Source organism: Notolabrus celidotus, chromosome 9 (genome assembly GCF_009762535.1).
Source record: "Notolabrus celidotus isolate fNotCel1 chromosome 9, fNotCel1.pri, whole genome shotgun sequence".
Classification (NCBI taxonomy): domain Eukaryota; kingdom Metazoa; phylum Chordata; class Actinopteri; order Labriformes; family Labridae; genus Notolabrus; species Notolabrus celidotus.
In genome coordinates this window covers 37,923,756-37,947,945 of record NC_048280.1, presented here as the reverse complement: position 1 = coordinate 37,947,945, position 24,190 = coordinate 37,923,756, and the positions used below count along the sequence as shown (strand labels likewise).

The 24,190-nt window shown below is 43.0% G+C and overlaps 1 protein-coding gene across 2 annotated transcripts in view; it reads right to left on the bottom strand.

Moving 5' to 3' along the window:
- Positions 1 to 24,190, bottom strand: part of abca2 (ATP-binding cassette, sub-family A (ABC1), member 2) — a 159,061-nt gene that overhangs the window by 105,624 nt on the left and 29,247 nt on the right. For both annotated transcript variants that reach the window (XM_034692383.1, XM_034692384.1), the window contains exon 2: positions 1,038 to 1,131. In XM_034692383.1, the coding sequence (XP_034548274.1) occupies positions 1,038 to 1,131 (94 nt within the window). The remainder of the gene's footprint in view (positions 1 to 1,037; positions 1,132 to 24,190) is intronic.

Here is a 24,190-nt window from a genome sequence, read left to right as displayed (position 1 = left end):
CTGGTGGAGTTTGGCCATGAGCTGTTGTCAGTCCAGTCTTTCTTTAAAAGTGTTACCTTGTGTAAGGCCCAACAACTATCTAGTATTGACATTTCTTGGCTTTATAAATGCCATATAGATATACCAACTGTTAATCATTGTTCAAATAATGGTGATGTTCTACCTATGGCTGAATCAGACTAAGTAAACAAATGAAGCAGCACATTAATCAATGCAGGCAGAAGGTAGACCCACAAGTCCGTCACTGTGAGATGAAAGTATCATGACTGTCAGTGACGTCTGATGGTTTCTAGGAGAGAGATAGAAGCTGCTGTGACTAACATGACTCAAACCAAAAGGCTCTATCTGTCATGAGTTGCTCTCTTAAGATTGTTCTGTCAGTGTTTTATGTCGTCTTGCTATCTATTGAGCACGATGCATCAATCTCAACAGAGCAGATGGAGCGGGACAGGAAGTCAGGTTTCACCAAAACAAAATGAAAACATCCGGTTAATTTTCAGAATAAAACACTCTGTGTTATCACCAGATCGTATTTCACTTAACTACAACAACAAACCAAAGTCATGATGAGCGGAGCCAGGCCTGGAGTCAACAGGTCAGAGGTTTTCAGAGGACCAGAAAGACAACATGGATGAGAAGGGGAGGAGGAGAGTCCTTGATTCAGTGATTTCCACAGGAAAACCTCGGTCACATGACCCCACCGTCCGGAGGTCCTGCTCTGTGCTTTGTCCTTAAAATGCAACTTGTGGGTGTTGACGGACAAGAGAGCACGGAACCGGACCGCAGCGGACCGGACAGGGATCTGGTGGAAGTCCAGTTTCATAAGTTCAACCTGTGTCCTTTGTCTCTCCTGTGTCTGATCACCCTGTCTGTGTCTAGTCTCTATGTTTCCTCCTCGTGTGAATCAGCAGTCTCCCTGTGGTTTTTGTGTCTTTGGTGTAATCAGTAAGTTTTTGTTTATTAAACCTTTTAAAAAAGTCTGTTTACAGGACTTCTCCTCCTGCTGTCTCCGTTCATGTCTTGATATGTCTGCTTACCTTCCTTGACAGGAATGGCCGGTTTCTTCTCCCTCAGACCTAGGAGGATGAAGAAGAGGACCAGCGGGATGAAGATCTCAAAGGCCAGCACCCACTGAGGGAAAATAGGAAACAAACAGACGTGATTACTTTACTGCTTCTTCAGTGAAAGCTGCCAGATCCAAAGCAGTGCCGGTGCTGCTATCCTGCTAGAAGGTAGAGCTGAGCAATATTGAAAATGATGTTATTACGCTCAAATATTTCATATCAGTCGATATTGATGATTATCACAATAAATATCAAATCATTCTTTCATTTAAATGTGAAGTCAGATTTTTGCTCCTGAGTGAAAGTTGAAGACAGTTTGTAAGTTTGTATCTGGATTTAGTTTCTGATGAACTTCTTGAATCCATCATTTCTGACGGTGCTAACAGGAAGCAGGTCTTTAATGGAAGATGAGATTTTTGTGAAGTTTTAGTTTATAGATTCTTATTTTTCTCAGATTGAGGTCATCTCCATAATTTGATTTAAATTTACAACAAAGATATATCAAATTGTATTCTGTGTATCAGTTTATAGAGTATTGTTTTGAGTTGTGTTCTCCCCTTTAAGATTACTAAGGGTTACAGGCAGAGTGATGTTGTTTCCCACAGTGCAGTGAATGCATCACGGTTATTCAGTGTTCAGAAGTCCTACGGTCGTGGTGGACATTAAAGGTGTTCACAGCAGAAGTTCTCTGTGCTCTTCCTTTACCCACATCCTGAAAGTAGATTTAATGAAGTGTATGAAGTTAATAGTTAACTCAGAGTCGACTCAGTGTCAGACTAACGACTCTGCTTTGAGCTGCTAGGTTTTCAGTTTTCTTCAGTGCTGCTGTCGCTCCTTTCAGCTGTGTTTACATTCTGCTCCGAACACCTTTAAGCCCCGCCCACCTCTCACCCTGCGACATGACTGGCTGTTCAATGCTGTCTTCTTCTTCTGTCTAATGTTGGGTGGCAGCTACTGTTTAAGGCTCATTAGCAACCCCCTTTCCAGTGGTTGGGGGGTGTAATTACATGTTTATTTTCATCAAATTTTCATTCAAACATTTGTCATATTTGTATTGAGAAAAATGATATTGCATAGTTATCGTTATGGAATTATCGCCCAGCACTGCAACAAGGTGAACCCTGGTGAGAGCTCTTCACTGTGAAACTCTGCTCGTCAGCTCCTTGCTCTTGGATCTCTCTCTGGAATAGATCGCCTGCTATCACACATTGATCCATTACCTCAGAGTGTGACGGATGCCCTGTGTGCTTAACATGCAGAATCTGCTGCCAAACATTCCCACAGTCCGTCTCTCCTGCTGATCACCAGCTCACTATTTCAAACTGATCAATACCACAAAGTACAAACAGGCTCCGCCCTCAGCTTGTTATCCTCACTTTGCTTTCTCTGGAGTTATCCCCAGCAGCTCTGGTTATGCAGAAGCAAACTGTCAGTAGTTAAGAATTCTATTAAGAAGGTAGACTCTCAGCTGGACACGCAGCAGAAGCCCTGAAGTGAGCATTAATAAATCACATTCAGGCTGCAGGAGAGGAGAGGAGGGGGACAACATCACTGTGCCAAGACAGCAAGGTTTTATGACTGTGATGGTCCAAGCTGACACAGAGACCACCTCCAAAGACAAACACTGTGCAGACTGATAGGTGCACCTCTAAACCACCACCTGGAAATGTAACTGACCTGTCTGACCCCCTTTCAGAAGTTTAGAACTCTATATGATTCATCCCCATGAATATTCAAAGAGATGATAAATCTGCACAAGTTAAAACCACAGCTCATATGGCTGCGGTCTCCCTGGTGGACTGCTACAGCAGGTTCAAGCAAATCCCCTAGCCTCAGGTATCTCCTTGCCTGCAAACAAAGATCAATGTTTGATGCTGACTCCTGTTTTACAAATTCTGTGGTCAACCTGTCGTATAGGATCATCAGAGTTGACAGTTCTCCATCCTTCAGACTTGGTGGTTAGTCAGAATTTAAAGAAATGAGTTGCACCAGAACATAGCTGTCATATTCGCCTCATTTATGTTTAAAGTCAAAGTCACAGCTCTGACAAGGAGAGCTGAATGAGGACAGAAATGTCAACATCAATATTCCTGCAGAAGTTCACCTTGTCTAACATTGCCTCTAATGTAAATGTTCACTAATGTGTGATGTGCGGATGTTAGCAAATTTAAGTTTGAATGCGATGGAGAAATGTTAGAGATTGTACATGACTTTAAATACCTTGGTGTCATCATGAATTACAACGGTGCATTTAAAAGCACTGTTAAGGAGCTGCATAAGCAAGCTTCCCGAGCAATGCTTTCTATGTTTAGCAAATGCAGAAAGTTTGACCTGCCTGTAGACGCCACATTAGATTTATTTGACAAGCTTGTTATGCCGGTTATGTTGTATGCATGTGAAGTGTGGGGGTTTGAAAATATAGATCTACTGGAAAAGTTACACCTTAAATTTTTGAAGTATACCTTAAAAGTTAAAATGACAACCTGCAATAACATGGTGTATGGCGAGCTGGGAAGATACCCACTCTGTATTGCAGTTAACAAAAGAATGATTGGCTACTGGGGGAGGTTGATCACAGGTAAAGAAAGTAAGTTAAACCGTATTATGTATAATTATCTGCTTAACCTGCACAACACAGGTGCCTATGCATCACCATGGGTTTTAAAGGTTAAGCAGATACTGGATGACTGTGGCCTGTCTTACCTCTGGATCACACAGCAGTGTAACAACATTAACTGGCTTAGACGAACTGTTGAACAGAGGCTTAAAGATCAGTTTTTGCAAAAGTGGCAAGGGGAACTGGATAGAATGACATCATGTGATTTATATGTACAATTTAAACCAGATGTAAAACTAGAAAAACATTTGTTATTTGAAAAGCAGAAGTATAGACAGGCTATTTGTAATTTTAGAATGAATAACACCAGGATTCCTAAGGTCACGGGAAGGTATAAAGGCCTGGATAGAAAACTGAGGATTTGTCATCTCTGTAATGATGATAGTGTAGGGGACGAGTACCATATTTTGTTTGAATGCAGGAACACAAGCATTCTGAATAATAGAGAGAGGTTCATACCCAGGTATTATTTTCAACGTCCCTCTGTGTTTAAATTAATTTTGCTTTTGAAATCAGATAAGCCAAAACTTATCTGTAAATTAGGAGCTTTTCTGAAGAATGTCCTTCCATTGTTTAAGTAAGATCTGTTGTACTTCAAACATGCCGTGTGCCATCATTATATTGTTTTGTTATTTGTAATTTATGTTCTGTGGCTCCATATCATGTGATCATGGTCTGAGCATCAAATTAAAAATGAAATGAAATGAATTTGCCCCACAAGGAGGCTGATATGAATTGGCAGGAGAATATTATTCAGCTACTTATGTCCAACTACAGTCAACTTGTTTAAAGTGTGCAGCAGTGTAATAACACAGATGAAGTGTATAAAAAGGCTGCTGCTCGTTAATGAGGATGTATACGTGTTGAAATGAGATGCTCTTCATTGGTGATTCAAAAAGGTGTGTGTTATTAATTATCAGGCCCCTCTCCTTTGGAATCATCTACCAGTCAGGGTCCGGGAGGCAGACACCCTCTCCACTTTTAAGAGTAGACTTAAAACTTTCCTTTTTGATAAAGCTTATAGTTAAGCTGGATCAGGCTTGGACCAGCTTTTGTCATGCTGCTATAGGCCTAGACTGCCGGGGGAACTGGCACACTGACACACTGGGATCCTAGCTCACCTTCTTCCCCCCAACCCCTTCATCACTTACTTTAACTCTGCCTGTCCCATTAAAGTTACTAACCATAGACCTTTCTGGAGTCCCTGAGCTCCCTTGTCTCGTAGATTCCTCTGAGCTGCCGTAGACGTCCTCCTGCTGCGGACGATCTGGACTCCAGCTGATACGGACGTGCTGGACTCCAGCGGCAACAGCTTCTACGACTCGTCTCATCACTATCACCTCTCTCTCTTACTCCCCTCTATCTGTCTTTCCAGACCCAACTCAGTCGAGGCATGATGGCTGTCTAACATGAGTCTGGTTCTGCTCGAGGTTTCTGCCTGTTAAAAGGAAGTTTTTCCTCTCTACTGTAACTAGCTAAATACTGTGAGGTGCAATGCTCATGATGGATTAAGGTGGGGTCAGACTGAGTCTTACCCTGTCTTGGTGTTGGGTCTCTGTTCATAATTTGACATAGTGTGGTCTAGACCTCCTATGTTTGTAAAAGCGTCTTGAGATAACGTTTGTTGTGATTTGGCGCTATACAAATAAAGATTGATTGATTGATTGATTGATTGATTGATTAAAAACTCTGCAGTCTCTCTTTGTAAGAACATGATGAGCCGTGGAGAGTGTCAGAGGAGTGAAACCAGCAGGAACACAGCCTCTGATCTTTACAACAAGTTACACTTATTGACTGCAGTGCTTTCAAAAACGTCACATTTTGAACTTCATTGAATTCAACAGCAGCAGCTTTATCATCAAACACCAGCAGACTCTGACATGCTGGCTTCAGCTTCTGTTTCAGAGGCTCTGCTGTTTGACACTGAGTGAGGGCTCCAAGGCTTCTCACACTCACACACACACAGACACACAGCTCTACATGTCTTAACCATCACAGAATGCACCTACAACTTATGGCAGGTGAATGTTGGACGTAGGATCCATATGCTGCATACTCGCCGTACCACGATGTATCTCAGCGTGCTTCAGCGTGCTCTTTACTTATACAAAACGTACCTATAACTTATGCAACGTACGCCAGCCTACTCGCCAATTTTTTTATACGCGGGTATACGCTGCTTAAATCGTCAAGATGTGACAGGGCCATTAGCTCTTTGGGGTGCCACAGGCCTTGTGGTCTAGGCCCGCGCCCCATGTGCAGAGCCTATGGTCCTAGATGCATTTTCATCCACTTGCCCTGAATAATGTGAGTCCAATTATTCTTTGTTGCCAAGATCTGTGAGGCAATCAGTTCCAAAACACCTCAAGACAAGCCACAGGTTCAAAATTACGGATTCACGGATGCAGCTCAAAGCAGAGTCGTGCATTCACTGCACTGTGGGAAACAACATCACTCTGCCTGTAACCCTTAGTAATCTCAAAGGGGAGAGCACAACTCTAAACAATACTCTATAAACTGATACGCAGAATACAGTTTGATATTTCTTTGTTGTAAATTTAAATCAAATTATGGAAATAACCTGAACCTGAGAAAAATAAGAATCTATAAACTAAAACTTCACAAAAATCTCATCTTCCATTAAAGACCTGCTTCCTGTTAGCACCGTCAGAAATGATGGATTCAAGAAGTTCATCAGAAAACGAAATCCAGATACAAACTAACAAACTGTCTGCTTTCTTCAACTTTCACTCAGGAGCAACAATCTGACATTACATTTACTTGAAATAATGATTTGATATTTACCGTGATCATTATCGAAAATCGACTGATATGATATATTTTATTGTGATGACATCATATTCAATATCGCCCAGCTCTAGTCACAACTCTTAAAAGTTCCACTTTCATCCTCCAGGGCCCTGAGTTCAACTTGTTAGTGCTCCTCTGACGACTGGATGACTCTTCAGTTACCCATGGCATGAGGCCACATGAGGGCACTGTGTGGGTGTGTGTGTGTGTGTGTGTGTGTGTGTGTGTGTGTGTGTGTGTGTGTGGGTGTTATGATTATGTCGGCACAGTGCTCTCTGGTTATATGAGAACCATGATGTCTTTGTGTGACACACATACACACACACCCGTCCATAAACAGCTGGTGTGTGTGTGTGTTTCTGTCTGTGAAGGTCAGGGCAGACAAACAGGCCTTTTAGACACAGGAGAACACTGACACACACAAACACACAAACACACTCACACACACACACACACACACACACACAGATGACGACACATCATACCTTGAAAACATAAATGTAAATGTGGTGAAACATGTATCAAACTGCAGCTCCACAGTAACAGAGTCCTGAAGCAGAACCCTTTGGTGTAGATGTCAGTTAATAAACAGTGTAAGCCTCTTATGACACACACTCAGCAGCCTTCAGAGGAGTGTGAGTCTCTGGTTTAAACCCTGTATTGATTTCCATGCCTCAGAGGAACCAAAGCAAACGTCTGATTTGAATAATAAAACAGCAGAGAGCTCTGTGAGAGCTGCAGCCTCCCTTCACTTCCACATTTACATGTTGGAGGTCAAACTTTCTGCATCACTGCTCAACAAAAACTCATCTAATGCTTCAACTTCTTCTCCTCTTTCAATCTGCAGTGTTTTAAAACCAGCCTGCACGTTCTTTTCTTTTCTGACCCTGATTTAACCCAGGGCCAGGAGGAGCTGAAGATGAATCTATCTTGGGCATCACAGCAGGCCGTCACAGAGTCAGACAATCATCACATGAAGCAATGACACAGCAAGCTGAGGCCCCTTCTCCTGTCAGAGACTGAATCCTTCTCATTGAACTCTGAGGATGCGTTCACACCTGCAGCTTGTTTGCTTTGTTCTGATTTAGATGATAAAATGATGCGTTGTCGTTCTGTGTTCACACTGCAGTGTTACAAAGTGAACCGAGCCATCACAAGTCTGTTCTTACGCCATCACGTCACAGCCTCCTTTTCCCACCACAGAGGTGAACGTTAAGAGTACTGGTCGCACTTTGCATTCCATGAAGCTCCATGACGCTAACTAAAGGCGCTTTTAACCGCAGGGACTTTACCCCAGAACTATGTGCATTTCAACCGGTGGACCCAGGGTCTAAATTTAGTTCAGGGGTAGATAATCTCCCCCCTAAAAAGCCCCTTCTAGGAGGGTAGTACTTTTCAAAGGTCCCGGGACTTTCAGGGGGCGGCAATGCTGAACGTGTCTGATTGGTAGATTAACCTCAGTGTTTTTATTCCTCCCTCCGTCCACAATAACATCACACACATCTGTGATTCACTTGATTTCTCTTTCTTTCATTAGTTTTTATTTGTTCTATCTTTTTTGTATGTGTGTGTACTTTTCAAAAGAAGAAGCTGTGATTCTCTTGATTTAGCAGCTTGTAACAGTAGTCTTCTCTCAGCCCACCGTGAATGCGTCTCTCCCGGTGTTCCGGTTTTAAAAGTGACCCTGTAAACTGGAGACCTTCAGCTGAACGTGTCAGTGTTTGTGGAGTTTACACAGCTGTTGAAACACAGAGGGAGTTCCTGGGAATGCAAACTAGTTTAGTTTTTATTAAGATTTCAAAATATCCTCATCAGATATTTAATGATCGTCTAAAGACGTTTATGAGGGATACATCCGGCTGAAAGTCTCCAGTTAACAGGGTCGCTGTTTGAACCAAAACACCGGCCGATCTCTGCCACGGCTTTTTGAGTTCAAAAGGATTTTAAAGCCGTGTTGAAACGTCTTTGCTACTCGCGCTTATCTCCTCTCACGTGTTGATTCAGTGAATCCATCTGTGATGAAATATAGCACCATCTAAAACAGACCAGCTGAGTCTCTTCATGCTAACAGGCTAACTGTTGTGTTGCTCATAATGATACCTGCCTGTCCGTCTGCTTCTATGGTGTCATCTGCGATGAATGGCATTCCTCTTTGTTTTACTGCCCTCTACTGGTCTGGTGGTGTAGTGCATTTACTTTTTTTTTTCTCCATACGTCACTGGCCTGATTTACACAATCTACCCGGGACTTCAGCCCGCGGTCGAAACGCAGACCACAATGGGGGCACAGGAACCTTTTAGTTCAGGGTAAAGTAGTTCTGGGGGCTAAAAGACCCCGGAACTCTTGGTCGAAATGCACCTTAATATCAGCCAGTTAAACTTCCAACAAAATGAGAGGTGGGTCCACCTGGAGCAGCGAGGAGATCAATGCCTCATCAACATTTGGGCAGGAGAGCATGTTTGTCAAATGTTAGACACCAAAATACAGAAGGTTACGAACGTGTGACTGAGAGCCGTAATGAGCCGTTAAACATTAAAGAAGAAAATAATATGCCTGATCTGATGTTCTCTAACAAGATATAAACCCTTCACATCAAAGATCCTGAAACAGAGCGCTCTCACAGGGAGAGTGATCTTTCTAAAAGAGAGCATGCTTCAGATCTGCTCATGCATGTTTCACTGTGCCCACACACACACTATGAATCATCAGTGTGATGCAGCATCCAGGAGAGAGAATCACTTTAAATACATCTGATCTTTACACTTTACTGCTCAAACAACAGGGTACTGTCACCACGTAGCTTCACAGTGAAGACTTCAGAATAACGCAGTCAGTATAAAACGTCTCAGACCTTTGAGAGACCGGATTCACGAAACCACTGTGCAGCTTCTGAATCCACTAAACCGGTCCAGATGAGACACCGAGACACTTTCTAACTCAAAGTACATGCAAAGGGTTAAAATATTCCCAGAACTACGCAGCAGTGTAAACAGCATCTCCATCCCTGTGCCGTTTGCATACATTTCAATGATACCTCATACATTTGTTTGTCCGGAGGTCGACCCCTTTCTGTGCAAATAAGCCTGGTTACAAAGAACATGCGATCCACAAGCTCTCGCTGGAGGATAGTTTAGACCGAGGGTTGATGGTGAACATCAATGAAGGTTCTGTCAGTGGAGATTTATTTACAAGTGCAACCAGGAAGCAGATACAACAAGAAGAGTAAACGAAATGAACAAAAAGAACTATTAACAAAAAGAACTGAGGATAACTAAACTCATAACAGAATAGATCCTGGTGTCCTTGACTGACCGTTTCCCCCTTGGGTTCTCACAGCCAACTCAATTTATAGAGGCATGCGTTCCCATCTCCAATACCTGGTCACAACTATCCTCTCTTACAGGGTTGAGCACCCCACACATACAAGCAGGATAAAATCATAGACTGTAAATTAAGGAACGTAGTATCCGTGACATCAATCATCTGTTCCTGAGCGCTGTTTTGAAGCCAATCGTCGGCGGCAGCCATATTGAAAATGCTAAACTCAACCTAACTTAGTGTGAGGTAAAGAGGTCGGGTTTGAGCCTCCTAGCCAACAGCTATGTGTTCCCGCCTGTCAATCAAGTCAGTCATGTCCTTATTTGGGCAAAACTTGTAACCTTGATTCTTCTGAACCGTCACATTAGAAACCAATTCACCCCCCGTACAGTGTGTGCTGATAAGGAACTAGCTACGTAGAGCCATGCCGTTTTTTGAACCAGGCTGTAAACATGTTTATTTTTGCTGTAAAGATCGTCTTTTTTGAATGGGTGTGTATGTGGTTTCTGGTGTTTCTGCAGCCAGCCTCAAGTGGATGCTCGAGGAACTGCAGTTTATAACACTTCCGCATGGGCTTCATATTTTGAGACTGGAGGTTGCCGCTTGGATAAAACACACACAAAGACAACCTCTTCACTAGATAGTCCAATTTCCCACGGCACTTAAACGCATCCCAACATGTGCTATTTCTCGCTACAGAGCGCACATTAGAGAACTGTACTTTAATACTGTTGGCAGCCTCCCCCTCCGACAGAGTAACGACTATAACCACCTACGTCACGTCAAATAGAGGTTAAAGGCGTGGAAATGCAGGAAAATCTCCCTTTGATTCTGATTTCCTGCCGCAGGTGAGTTTGCTGGAAGACAAAGAACTAAAAGTAATCTAAATATCACCCACGTTAGTCTGTCATTACTCTGTTAACCTGTATTTAGATATGGTGGAATTATCAACTAAATTTTACACAAAACACAAACAGACCTGGGATATTATTGTGTATTGTGTCATTTAGAGATGTTAATGGTTAACATATAATTTAACTAAACAAACAAAAGTTGTATTTATGAGGTAAAATTACTTATATAAGTGACAAATGGCACCACTGAGTCCACGTTGTCACACTCATGCTCACAGCGTTTAGAGGGGAAGTTTGACCCTCAGCTGATCATCGGTGATAAATGCCCCACAGTTTAAAGGTGACATATCATGCAAAATTAACTTTTTAATGGTTCTTTACCTGAAATATGTTTCCCTGGCATGTCTACAAACCCCCCGAGAATGAAAAAAATCCATTCTGCCCCTGTTTTGATTTCTCCACCTTTCTGTAAATGTGTGTGAAACCAGCCGTTTCAGACTTCAGTGTTTTTGTTACGTCACAACAATATCCGGTCTGTAACCGGATATACAGCCCATAGACTGTATAAAATAATACTGAATCCCTCCTCTGTTTTTCATTCCCTGCACACATGTGTGCTAACAAGGAGCTTAGGAGGGAGGCATGCTAGTTGTAGGCTGTCTTAATAAACACAAAGGTCGCTTTTACTCCCCACGTCTGCAGATTTGCAGATCTAGTGGATGATTTTTATTTATCATGGATAAGTGCTAGCGCTAGTTAGCATAGCTACATAGCTACATGTCGTAGCTGTAGCTGTGTACCAAGACACACGTCGACATACTGACAAATAAAACAACTAGAAGAACAGAATATGTGACCAATCCTTCAGAAAAGGTCCCGCTGCCTTTCTGGCAGAGGTCGGTTTTACTCCCCACGTCTGCAGATTTGAAGATCTAGTGGATGATTTTTATTTATCATGGATAAGTGCTAGCACTAATTGGCATAGCCACATAGCTACATGTTCATAGCTGTAGCTGTAGCTGTGTACCAAGATACACGTCGACATACTGACAAATAAAAGAACAAGAAACACTAAATCTGTGACCAATCCTTCAGAAAAGGTCCTGCTGCCTTACTGGCAAAGGTCGGTTTTACTCCCCACGTCTGCAGATTTGAAGATCTAGTGGATGATTTTTATTTATCATGGATAAGTGCTAGCGCTAGTTAGCATAGCCACATAGCTACATGTTCGTAGCTGTGTACCAAGACACACGTCTACATACTGATAAATAAAACAACAAGAAACACTAAATCTGTGACCAATCCTTCAGAAAGGTCCTGCTACAGGCGCCTTTCCGTCAGGATCAGATTCAGAGGGTTGAAGTAACGTGATCTCTGAGCAGCCGTGTATATTCAGCCAACATGTAAACATTAGATCAACGTGCTGGACAGCCGAGGCACATCCACTTCCGGAGGGGGCGTGGTCAGAGAGAAAACAGACTGTTCTGATGAGGAATGAAGAAAAGGACTTTTCAGGCAGACCAAAATCTGATTTCAAAGTGTTTTTTTGAGCATAAACTTTAAAGACATGTTTTGGGGACCTCTTAGACCAATATATATTGATGAAAAAAGCGTGATATGTCACCTTTAATATGAAAGCAAATAGTCACCTGGTCTCTTCCCGTATTCACTATTGTAACTCCCTCCTCTTCGGTCTTCCCCACAAACTTCTCCATAAAGTTCAACTGGTCCAGAATCCAGTTGCCCAAATCATAGCCAGAACCCCTTCCATCGAACCCATCATCCCTGTACTACAACAGCTCCACTGGCTGTCTGTCAAATACTGCGAAGACTTTAAGATCCTTCTGCTCACATTCAAAGCTCTCCATAACCTCTATACCTCTCTTATCCTCTTCAAACATACACACCTACCCGCACTCTCAGATCCTCTTCCTCAATGCTCCTCACTACATGCTCGCCTAAGCACTATGGGATCTCGAGCTTTCAGCCGTTCAGCCCCTAATCTCTGGAACTCCTTACCACTAACCATCTGTAACTTAGACTCTCTTCCAAATTTCAAATCCCACCTCAAAGCCTCCTTTTCAGAGCAGCATATTCTCTGTAACCTCCTAACATGTACCTTTTATTGCATTTCACCCTCCATTCATTGTGTTCTTTTCATATTGTGTTTTTATTATTGTTACATTTGTAAGGTGACCTTGTGTGTCCTGAAAGGCATCCAGAAATAAAATGTATAATTATTATTATTATTGTTTCCAAAATCCAAATGACAAAGCGAGTTGAAAACCAAATTACATCAACATAAAAAAAACCTTTTAATTATCCAAATGTGGGCGCATTATTTGACTCATAAATTGAATTAAATAATATTCAAGCATCCAATTTGCATTTTAGTTTGCATCTTCAAGAGCATTTTCTTGTACACAATTAAAATGAAAAAGAAAATGACATTTGCTTTTTAAAAATTTTAAAAATGTCACGCTGAGACTACCAGCCAAGTCACCTCTGTGCATGCCCAGGCTGCACCAGCACAACATGTCAGTGCCTGTCGTGGTGGCCTTTAGGCTTCAAAGCTCTACGGGGCGGAAATGACGTGGCGACCTCTTCAAAAACAACTTCTAACAGAAAACATGTCTGCTTTTTGTATTCATATAAAACTAAAGTCAAATAAAAGAGGGTGAGAACAAAAGAGATTACATCCACTCATCAATCAACACATCCACTCAGAAACAGGCTGTAATGAGGCTCTGGGATCCTATCTCACCCCCTTCCCCCCAACCCCCTCATCACTTACTTCAACTCTCCCTGTCCCATTAAAGTTACTAACCATAGACCTTTCTGGAGTCCCTGAGCTCCCTTGTCTCGTAGGTTCCTCTGAGCTGCCGTAGACGTCCTCCTGCTGTGGACGTTCCAGACTCCAGCTGATACGGACGTGCTGGACTGCAACAGCAACAGCTACTACTACTCGTCTCATCACTATCACCGCTCCCTCTCTCTCTTATTCTCCTCTATCCCTCTTTCCAGACCCAACTTTGTCGAGGCAGATGTCTGTCTAACATGAGTCTGGTTCTGCTCGAGGTTTCTGCCTGTTAAAGGAAGTTTGTCCTCTCCGCTGTAACTAGCTAAATACTGTGAGGTGCAATGCTCATGGTGGATTAAGGTGGGGTCAGACTGAGTCTTATCCTGTCTTGGTGTTGGGTCTCTGTTCATAATTTGACATAGAGTGGTCTAGACCTGCTCTGTTTGAAAAAGAGTCTTGAGATAAAGTTTGTTGTGATTTGCCGCTATACAAATAAAGGTTGATTGATTGATTGATTGATTGATTGATTGATTGATTGATTGATTGATTGAATTAACTGTTCATTCACCATAACATTAAGGGCCCAATCTACTAAAGGTTTGCGTGTATAAAAACATGTGCAAACTTGATAGCGCGCGCAAAGCTGATGTACTAACCAGGAGCACCGAGGATTGCGTCTGTCAAATGAGCAAAATAGCACTCGCTATCCATTTAGTGTGTTTACCGTCATGAATATGCAGAATACCTGCAGATCATCAGAACGTGCAAAATACTGGGAGGAGGAGATGCAAATGTAAACATTTAGCACACGCAATGTGATTTATCAAACCTGAAGCAGATAGCGGGCGGTGGTTTTGCATCTATATTTAGCACGTTTGAAAGGCAGGTGCAAACTGGCACAGCGTTACGCACACATGGCTGCGGTCACTGTAACGCTCATCATAACTTTACAACATGCCTTCAACAGCGGGGCTTACAAGCATTACTACAGTTTTTAACACAGTTATGTCAATTTGAGGTCAATCAAACGGACATGAAGTCTAACAAACCAAGAGAACAACACAAATAAATAATTAAATAAAACAACACAAATTCAAGCCTTAAGCTCCGCAGACTTGTCCACGATGCACTGTATGTCCATTTTCTTTGCTCTGTCATTCTCAATAGATAACATGACATGTCCACGCAGTCTCTCCTGTCCCACCGTGCTCATCAAGGGGTTCTTAGTTAGTTTTAACTTGGAGAATGAGCGCTCAGAAGGTGCAACGTTGATGGGAAGAGTAAAAAATGAAAGCAGGGACAGGCCTCATCAAATCGCTCTCTAAACTCCATCAAAACACTGATTGCGTTTTGGAGTAGAGTAGATGCGTTTAGTTCATTGGCAGATCTTCTGTTTTTTCTCACAGCATTCACCTTTGCTGGAGTTCACCCATGTGTTTATTTCCCTCCTCCACAAAGATCTCCAACTCCATGACTTCAAACTTCATTTGTTGCTTAAGACCACTCTGCTCTCTCAAACTCTCCATGGTGACAGCCGATAGCACACACAAAATCCTCATTAAAGGGCGGTCCGCATCACTTTTGCACTTGTTATCATTTGCGCACACATAGTAGATCACCCGCAACACGCCCAGAAATAACATGTGCAAAATCATTATTTGCACACGCAAATTAGCGCTCGTTATTTGGGATCTTTGTAGATCAGGCCCTATGTGCACTGTGCTGCATGCAAACATGTCAAACTCTGGTACTGACACATACACACACACAAACACACACTATTCCAGCCTCTGTGTTTTGTAGTGTCCTCATTATTCCTCTCTGTCCTTCACACAAGTGATGTCATTCAAAACATTTAGGATCACAACGGACCCAGTGTTAGAGACTGACACAGAGTGTGAGGGTGGATTTCACCCACACACAGACACACACACACACACACACACACAACGCATGAAGATTAAGGTCCATCCACAGAGGGTGGTTTACAAACGGTCATGTCAAAGGGGAGAGTTGGCTGACACTTGGACAGACAACAGCCACATTGAGTCTGACGACAGACTTGGCCTTTCACGGCTCTTTACTTTAAAGGTGACATATCACGCTTTTTTCATCAACATATATTGGTCTAAGAGGTCCCCAAAACATGTCTTTAAAGTTTATGCTCAAAAAAACACTTTGAAATCAGATTTTGGCATGCCTGAAAAACCCTCTTCTTCAGTCCTCCTCAGAACAGTCTGTTTTCTCTCTGACCACGCCCCCTCAGGAAGTGGATGTGGTCTCGGCTGTCCAGCACGTTGATCTAATGTTTACATGTTGGCTGAATATACACAGCTGCTCAGAGATCACGTTACTTCAACCCTCTGAATCTGATCCAGAATCTGATCCTGATGGAGAGGCGCCTGCAGCAGGGCCTTTCTGAAGGATTGGTCACAGATTTAGTGTTTCTTGTTGTTTTATTTATCAGTATGTTGACGTGTGTCTTGGTACACAGCTACGAACATGTAGCTATGTGGCTATGCTAACTAGCGCTAGCACGTATCCATGATAAATAAAAATCATCCACTAGATCTTCAAATCTGCAGACGTGGGGAGTAAAACCGACCTTTGCCAGGAAGGCAGCAGGACCTTTCTGAACGATTGGTCACAGATTTAGTGTTTCTTGTTGTTTTATTTGTCAGTATGTCGACGTGTGTCTTGGTACACAGCTACAGCTACAGCTATGAACATGTAGCTATGTGGCTATGCTAATTAGCTCTAGCACTTATCCATGACAAATAATAATCATCTACTAGATCTTCAAATCTGCAGACGTGGGGAGTAAAACCGACCTTTGTGTTTATTAAGACAGCCTACAACTAGCATGCCTCCCTCCTAAGCTCCTTGTTAGCACACATGTGTGCAGGTAATGAAAAACAGAGGAGGGATTCAGTATTATTTTATACAGTCTATGGGCTGAACAAGCTCCGAGCTCTGACTCCGTTACAGACCGGATATTGTTGTTACGTAACAAAAACACGGAAGTCTGAAACGGCTGGTTTCACACACATTTACAGAAAGGTGGAGAAATCAGAACAGGGGCAGAATGGATTCTTTTCATTCTCGGGGGGTTTGTAGACATGCCAGGGAAACATATTTCAGGTAGAGAACCATTAAAAAGTCCATTTTGCATGATATGTCACCTTTAACCCATTTGAGCAAACTATCAGTGAAGAAGTTACTTTGTCTCTCCCCTAAAACTCCCTCATGGAGAAATAGATTTCTAGCAGTGACCCTACAGAGTATTAACTTTAAGGTGTGGTCTAAGAAAGGCATAACCCACCTAGAGCACTGCTATGAGGACGGAATGTTTATGTCTTTCGAACAGCTTTAAACACTTAATGACAAATAATGATTTCTTCTGCTATCTTCAGCTACGTGACTTCATTAAGGTTAACAACAAGGGCAGGTGGACCCTATATGACAGCTGTAGAGCAGTTATTTCACAGTGGCCGACCAACTTTTAAAAGCATTTCTAGGATTTATGAAGCTCTCATGTCACATCTAACTAAACCTGACTGGGACAAATCTAGTTTAGGATGGGGAAAAAAATCTATGATCAATTCTAGATATAGATTAATACAGTTTAATTTTCTTTACCAGCTCTACATGACCCCACAGAAACGACACAAATACAACCCCAACACATCGTCCCTTTGTTTCAGATGTGGCTCAGAGGAAGGGACATTCCTGCACTCTACCTGGCAGTGCTCTAAACTTCAGCGGTTTTGGAAGAGAGTCTGTGATACTATCTCTAGCAGTCATGATGAAATTCTTCCAATGGATTCAGAGATTTGTTTGCTTGGTAACTTTGCTAATATTAATTTCAAAGATAGCAATGCTATCAAGCTTAAAGAAATCTTGCTGATCATTGCCAAAAAAATGTATGGCCTTAACATGTAAATCAAATGCTGACATTCCTATCAGACTCTGGCTCTCTGAAATCAGTAAATGTGTTCCGCTAAAGAAAATAACTTACTGCCTGAGAAACAGGAGTACAACATTTTATAAGATACAACAACCCTATCTGGACTACATGGAAAACCTGCACATGATGGACTGTGCCATCGTATAAGTAAACTGCATTGAGAATGTCTTGACTATACCACCTCTGAGGTGAAGGTTCTTTTTCTTGTTTTTATACTTTATATTTTCGTTATTTTGGAACTACCTACTGTCTGTATTTATTCTGTAAGATTAACTTCTTTCATACAGTAGGTTCCCTTCTTTTCTGTCCTTTATATATATACAGCAGGGCACAAAAGTATTTAGTCAGCCACTGATTTTGCAAGTTCTCCCACTTAGAAAGATGAGAGAGGTCTGTAATTTTCATCAGAGGTACACTTCAACTATGAGAGACAAAATGAGAAAAAAAATCCAGGAAATCACATTGTAGGATTTTTAAAGAATTGATTTGTAAATTATGGTGGAAAATAAGTATTTGGTCACCCACAAACAAGCAAGATATCTGGCTCTCACAGACCTGTAACTTCTTCTTTAAGAAGCTCTTCTGTCCTCCACTCGTTACCTGTATTAATGGAACCTGTTTGAACTGGTTATCTGTATAAAAGACACCTGTCCACAGCCTCAAACAGTCAGACTCCAAACTCAACCATGACCAAGACCAAAGAGCTGTCCAAGGACACCAGGAAGAAAATTGTAGACCTGCACCAGGCTGGGAAGAGTGAATCTACAATAGGCAAGCAGGTTGGTGTGAATAAATCAACTGTGGGAGCAATTGTAAGGAAATGGAAGACAAACAAGACCATTGATAATCTCCCTCGATCTGGGGCCCCACGCAAGATCTCATCCCGTGGGGTCAAAATGATCATGAGAATGGTGAGCAAAAATCCCAGAAGTACACGGAGGGACCTGATGAATGACCTGCAGAGAGCTGGGACCAAAGTAACAAAGGCTACCATCAGTAACACACTACGCCGAGAGGGACTCAAATCCTGCAGCGCCAGGCGTGTCCCCCTGCTTAAGCCAGTACATGTCCAGGCCCGTCTGAAGTTTGCCAGAGAGCATATGGATGATCCAGAAGAGGATTGGGAGAATATCATGTGGTCAGATGAAACCAAAATAGAACTTTTTGGTAAAAACTCAACTCGTCGTGTTTGGAGGAAGAAGAATGCTGAGTTGCATCCCAAGAACACCGTACCTACTGTGAAGCATGGGGGTGGAAACCTCATGCTTTGGGGCTGTTTTTCTGCAAAGGGGACAGGACGACTGATCCGTGTTAAGGGAAGAATGAACGGGGCCATGTATCGTGAGGTTTTAAGCCAAAACCTCCTTCCATCAGTGAGAGCATTGAAGATGGAACGTGGCTGGGTCTTCCGGCATGACAATGATCCCAAACACACCGCTCGGGCAACGAAGGAGTGGCTCCGTAAAAAGCATTTCAAGGTCCTGGAGTGGCCTAGCCAGTCTCCAGACCTCAACCCCATAGAACATTTGTGGAGGGAGTTGAAAGTCCGTGTTGTCCAGCGACAGCCCCAAAACATCACTGCTCTAGAGGAGATCTGCATGGAGGAATGGGCCAAAATACAAGCTACAGTGTGTGAAAACCTGGTGAAGACTTACAGGAAACGTTTGACCTCTGTCATTGACAACAAAGGTTATGTTACAAAGTATTGAGTTGAACTTTTGTTATTGAACAAATACTTATTTTCCACCATCATTTACAAATAAATTCTTTAAAAATCCTACAATGTGATTTCCTGGATTGTTTTTCTCATTTTGTCTCTCATAGTTGAAGTGTACCTCTGATGAAAATTACAGACCTCTCTCATCTTTCTAAGTGGGAGAACTTGCAAAATCAGTGGCTGACTAAATACTTTTTTGCCCCACTGTATATGTCTATTTTATGTTTATGTGTTTAAATCTGAAAAGCAAAATAAAATATTGCAAAAAAAAAAAAAAAAGGGGGCGCTGATGGCATAGCGGTCTAAGCGCCCCACATACACAAGCTACAGTCCTCGTCGCAGGGGTCGCCGTCCTAACAAATAAAGAGAAAAAGGCCAAAAAATATAACTTCAAAAAAAAAAAGAAGAAAGCAGTAGTTTTTTTAGGGATGATGTTGTTAGTAGTTCTGTTGTTGCTTAATTGAAATGAATTGTGAAATATATTGTTTTTACTACAGAAACCAAGGCAAACCTTGTCACCATCTTTTTGTGTGTGTGTGATGTTATTGTGGACGGAGGGCGGAATAAAAACACTGAGGTTAATCTATCAATCAGACATGTTCAACATTGCAGGCCCTGCCCCGCGAAAGGTCCTGGACCTTTGAAAAGTACTACCCCCCTAGCAGGGGCTTTTTAGTGGGGAGATTATCTACCCCTGAACTAAATTTAGACCCTGGGTCCACCAGTCGAAATGCACGTAGTTCAGGCGTAAAGTTCCTCTGGTGGAAAAACGCCTTGAGTTTCGTCCAACACTGAGCTACCAGTGTGAACTCTCTGCTCACCTCCGCTCCCCCCCACATACTGCTGCGTCTGTGACACAGAGGATCTCTCTCTGCTGTATTAACACACACATGCCTGCGGCTCATTTGTATACATTGCATGTTTATTCATTAAAGGGCTGATCATTACTCCACAGAGCTGGATGAAGCAGGGGGAGGAAGAGAATAAGGGTAGAGGAGCTTATTCATCCATCCATCTATCCATATTCTAACACTTATCCGGGTCCGGGTCGCAGGGGCAGCAGTCTCAGCAGGGAAGCCCAGACACTCCTCTCCCCAGCCACTTCCACCAGCTCTTCTGGGAGGATACCGAGGCGCTCCCAGGCCAGCTGAGAGATATAATCTCTCCAGCGTGTCCTGGGTCTTCCCCGTGGCCTGCTCCCAGTCGGACATGCCCGAAACACTTCCCCAGGGAGACGCCCCGGAGGCATCCTGACCAGATGCCCGAACCACCTCATCTGGCTCCTCTGGATCCGGAGGAGCAGCGGCTCTACTTTGAGCCTCTCCCGGATGTCCGAGCTTCAAACCCTATCTCTAAGGCCGAGCCCAGACACCCTGCGGAGAAAGCTCATTTCAGCCGCTGGTATTCACGATCTTGTTCTTTCGGTCTCTACCTGCAGCAGGTGTGCAGTAGGGCTGGGTATCACCAGGTCCCTGGCGATACGATATTATCACGATATCTTGCCCACGATAACGATACTATCACGATACAGCGATTCTCCGATAATCGATATATTGCAATAAATATCATCCACGATACATCACGATATCTGTGTCACTGAAGAAATTCAGAATTTATTGACTGCACTGAATCCATTTCACAGAAATTACAAAACATTGTCAATCAATTTCACATGAATGACAGCAAAGTAAAACAAGGATCTTCTGCACATATGTGCAGTAGATACTTTGTATCTATCAGAGGCCCTCAATAGGCGCCCCTTGGCCGCATTCGGCCCGCCGGCTGCCTATTTGTGGCCCTTGTACTGTTATTCCTTCACTATATGTTTTGGTCGGGTCAGCACGTGTATACAGCGACTTGTCTCCATGCCAACGACACGCAGACAGCATGTTTCTGGGTCACTGAGAGTTCACTGCTGAGACTGCACTTTTTTACTTTCACTTTCGTTTATGGAGCAGTTCGCAAAGTGGCACTTTGCCAGCTTACAGAAACGTTAGCATTAGCGTCGTGAACTGTCCTCTCCTCCACGGTAAGCTCGGCGAACTCTTTATCAAGTGTGGTTCCATTGTTGGTATAGTAAAAGCTGAAGTGGGCCCAGACTTTAGATCTGAAATTGGACGGTGCATCTTTCGGGTGTTTTTCTCTGCTGCTCATCCTCCGCCTTGCACCATTTTCTTTTTCGTCTTCTTTTTATTTCCTTTCAAAAAGTACTCTACCGCAGCACCCACTCTTATTCATGCAAAGCGCCATCATGTGGAGGCTTGAAGTAGTGACTCTGTAAATCAAAATTGTAGCAGGCTTTAGTGAGAGAATCTGTTTAGAACAGCTGTATGTTTATTGTTTAAATATCGCGATATTTGGCGCCAGTGTATCGATAACGTATGGCAAGACGAAATATCGTGATATATCGTAGTATCGATATTTTGGCACACCCCTAGTGTGCAGTGTGAGCCAGTCTCCTCTTCATTGAGGATTTTTAACCCCGGTGTGCGTTAGTGACAAAGACACAACCGGGTTTAATATTTGATGTTTGCTGTTTTTGCCACTCTCATCATAAAAAGCTCTGCGTCTAGAGCTTGATTTAATCCAGTTTGGTGAAGCATCAGACACATTTAGTAAATTTGGATCAACTCCTTGGCATCAAAGAGTGCCTTGAATCTGACTGTCACTGCACTCCTGTAAACCTAGGGGAAACACTGGCTTGTATTGTGATAATGATATAACTGCACCAGCATCTACATCACCTGGTTGGCTCAAGGGTCACATCCTCGGGCAGTGGATGTGGAAACTACCTTTTTTAAAACTTTCATGTGTTCATGTTACAGACAGAACTATGGGGAGAGCATCAGAGCTGTTGAGCATCCTGACTTCAGCTTTCTGCAGAACGTAAACAGACGAGTCTGCTGAGGGTAGAACAGAATATGTGTGTGTGTGTGTGTGTGACGGAGACCAAAACACCATCGCCCAAGATGTCTCACAGCTCAGGAGCAGGCAGAAATAACAAGCACGGGTTACAGGGTTAAATAGAGGCGTGGAGGGTTAAATCTTTTAACAGTCAACACTCATACATACATATACACACACACACACACACACACACACAAAATTGCACACATGAATACACATCTTAACCTGAAGGTGTATCGAATTCTTTTACTCCGACTGTGACATCTGCATTCCTGCTGTGTCACCACGCTGTCTGTAACTTCCGCTGTGTGAGGACAAATTCATCTCCCCAGGGTGACATGAGCACACACCCGCACGCATGCACGCACACACGCACACACGCACAGCACTCAGCAGACAGGTAGAGAGCAGAGGGAGACAGGCTGTGTCAGTACAGGAGCTGCTGTCCTTGTTACTTGTTCCTCTGCAGGACACTGACAGGCCTCAGAGCCTCTTAAAGCAACCTGGCAGCTTCTCTGTGAATCATCCAGAGTGTAATCTTTGTACTGACGAGCATCCAGCAGCATCCCTCTCTAAAAATAAACTTAAGAGTTTTCTCGCTCAAAGCCGTCACAAGGAGCTGGTTATCAACGTGATGAGTCGAACTAGAGTTACCTGGAGCAGGCAACACATCACCAATAACAGACATGGACAGTCTGAAGCCAGGATATCAACAAACTCAGAGCACTGATATCAGAAACATATGAAGAAGTGTTGAGGTTAGTCTGGATTGTGTTTGCACAAATTAAGGAAAACTGGCAGATAAGAAAGAAATGCTAAGAATGAATGTACGAATGATGTCCTATTACCATCATCAGAGCAGAAACATCTGACTGTAATAACTCTGTTTATTAATCCTGATCTTCTGGTTGTGTAAGAAGCTTGATTCTGATTGGTCAAAACCCCCCTTCAATCAATCAATCAACCTTTATTTGTATAGCGCCAAATCACAACAAACGTTATCTCAAGACGCTTTTACAAACATAGGAGGTCTAGACCACTCTATGTCAAATTATGAACAGAGACCCAACACCAAGACAGGGTAAGACTCAGTCTGACCCCACCTTAATCCACCATGAGCATTGCACATCACAGTATTTAGCTAGTTACAGTGGTGAGGAAAAACTTCCTTTTAACAGGCAGAAACCTCAGGCAGAACCAGACTCATGTTAGACAGCCATCATGCCTCGACTGAGTTGGGTCTAGAAAGACAGATAGAGGGGAGTAAGAGAGAGAAGTGATAGTGATGAGACGAGTCGTAGAAGCTGTTGCCGCTGGAGTCCAGCACGTCCGTATCAGCTGGAGTCCAGATCGTCCGCAGCAGGAGGACGTCTACGGCAGCTCAGAGGAACCTACGAGACAATGGAGCTCTGGGACTCCAGAAAGGTCTATGGTTAGTAACTTTAATGGGACAGGCAGAGTTAAAGTAAGTGATGAAGGGGTTGGGGGGAAGAAGGTGAGCTAGGATCCCAGTGTGTCAGTGTGCCAGTTCCCTTGGCAGTCTAGGCCTATAGCAGCATGACAAAAGCTGGTCCAAGCCTGATCCAGCTCTAACTATAAGCTTTATCAAAAAGGAAAGTTTGAAGCCTACTCTTAAAAGTGGAGAGGGTGTCTGCCTCCCGGACCCTGACTGGTAGATGATTCCAAAGGAGAGGGGCCTGATAACTGAAGGTTCTACCTCCCACACTACTTTTAGAGATTTTAGGTACAACTAGCAAGCCTGCATGTTGGGAGCGTAGAGTTCTAGAGGGGTAATAGGGCACTATGAGCTCTTTAAGATACGAGGGTGCCTGATTTTTAAGGGCTTTGTAGGTTAAAAGAAGGATTTTAAATTCTATTCCCTTGACCACGGTTGTTAACTTTCACTAACATGATCAACACCAGAGACAAACTGATCAAACGTCATGTCAAATCAATCCACAGAGAAGAGTTCAGACACATTTAGCTTCTGCTTGTTGACACCACAGACTAGTGATGGGCGATATGACGATATATATTGTACATATGATAGAAAACTGTCGATCGTGTCATTTTTCTTCTATCGTTTCTATCGTCATTTTATCAATTAAAGTGAATCTTCACAGCATAGGCTGTAC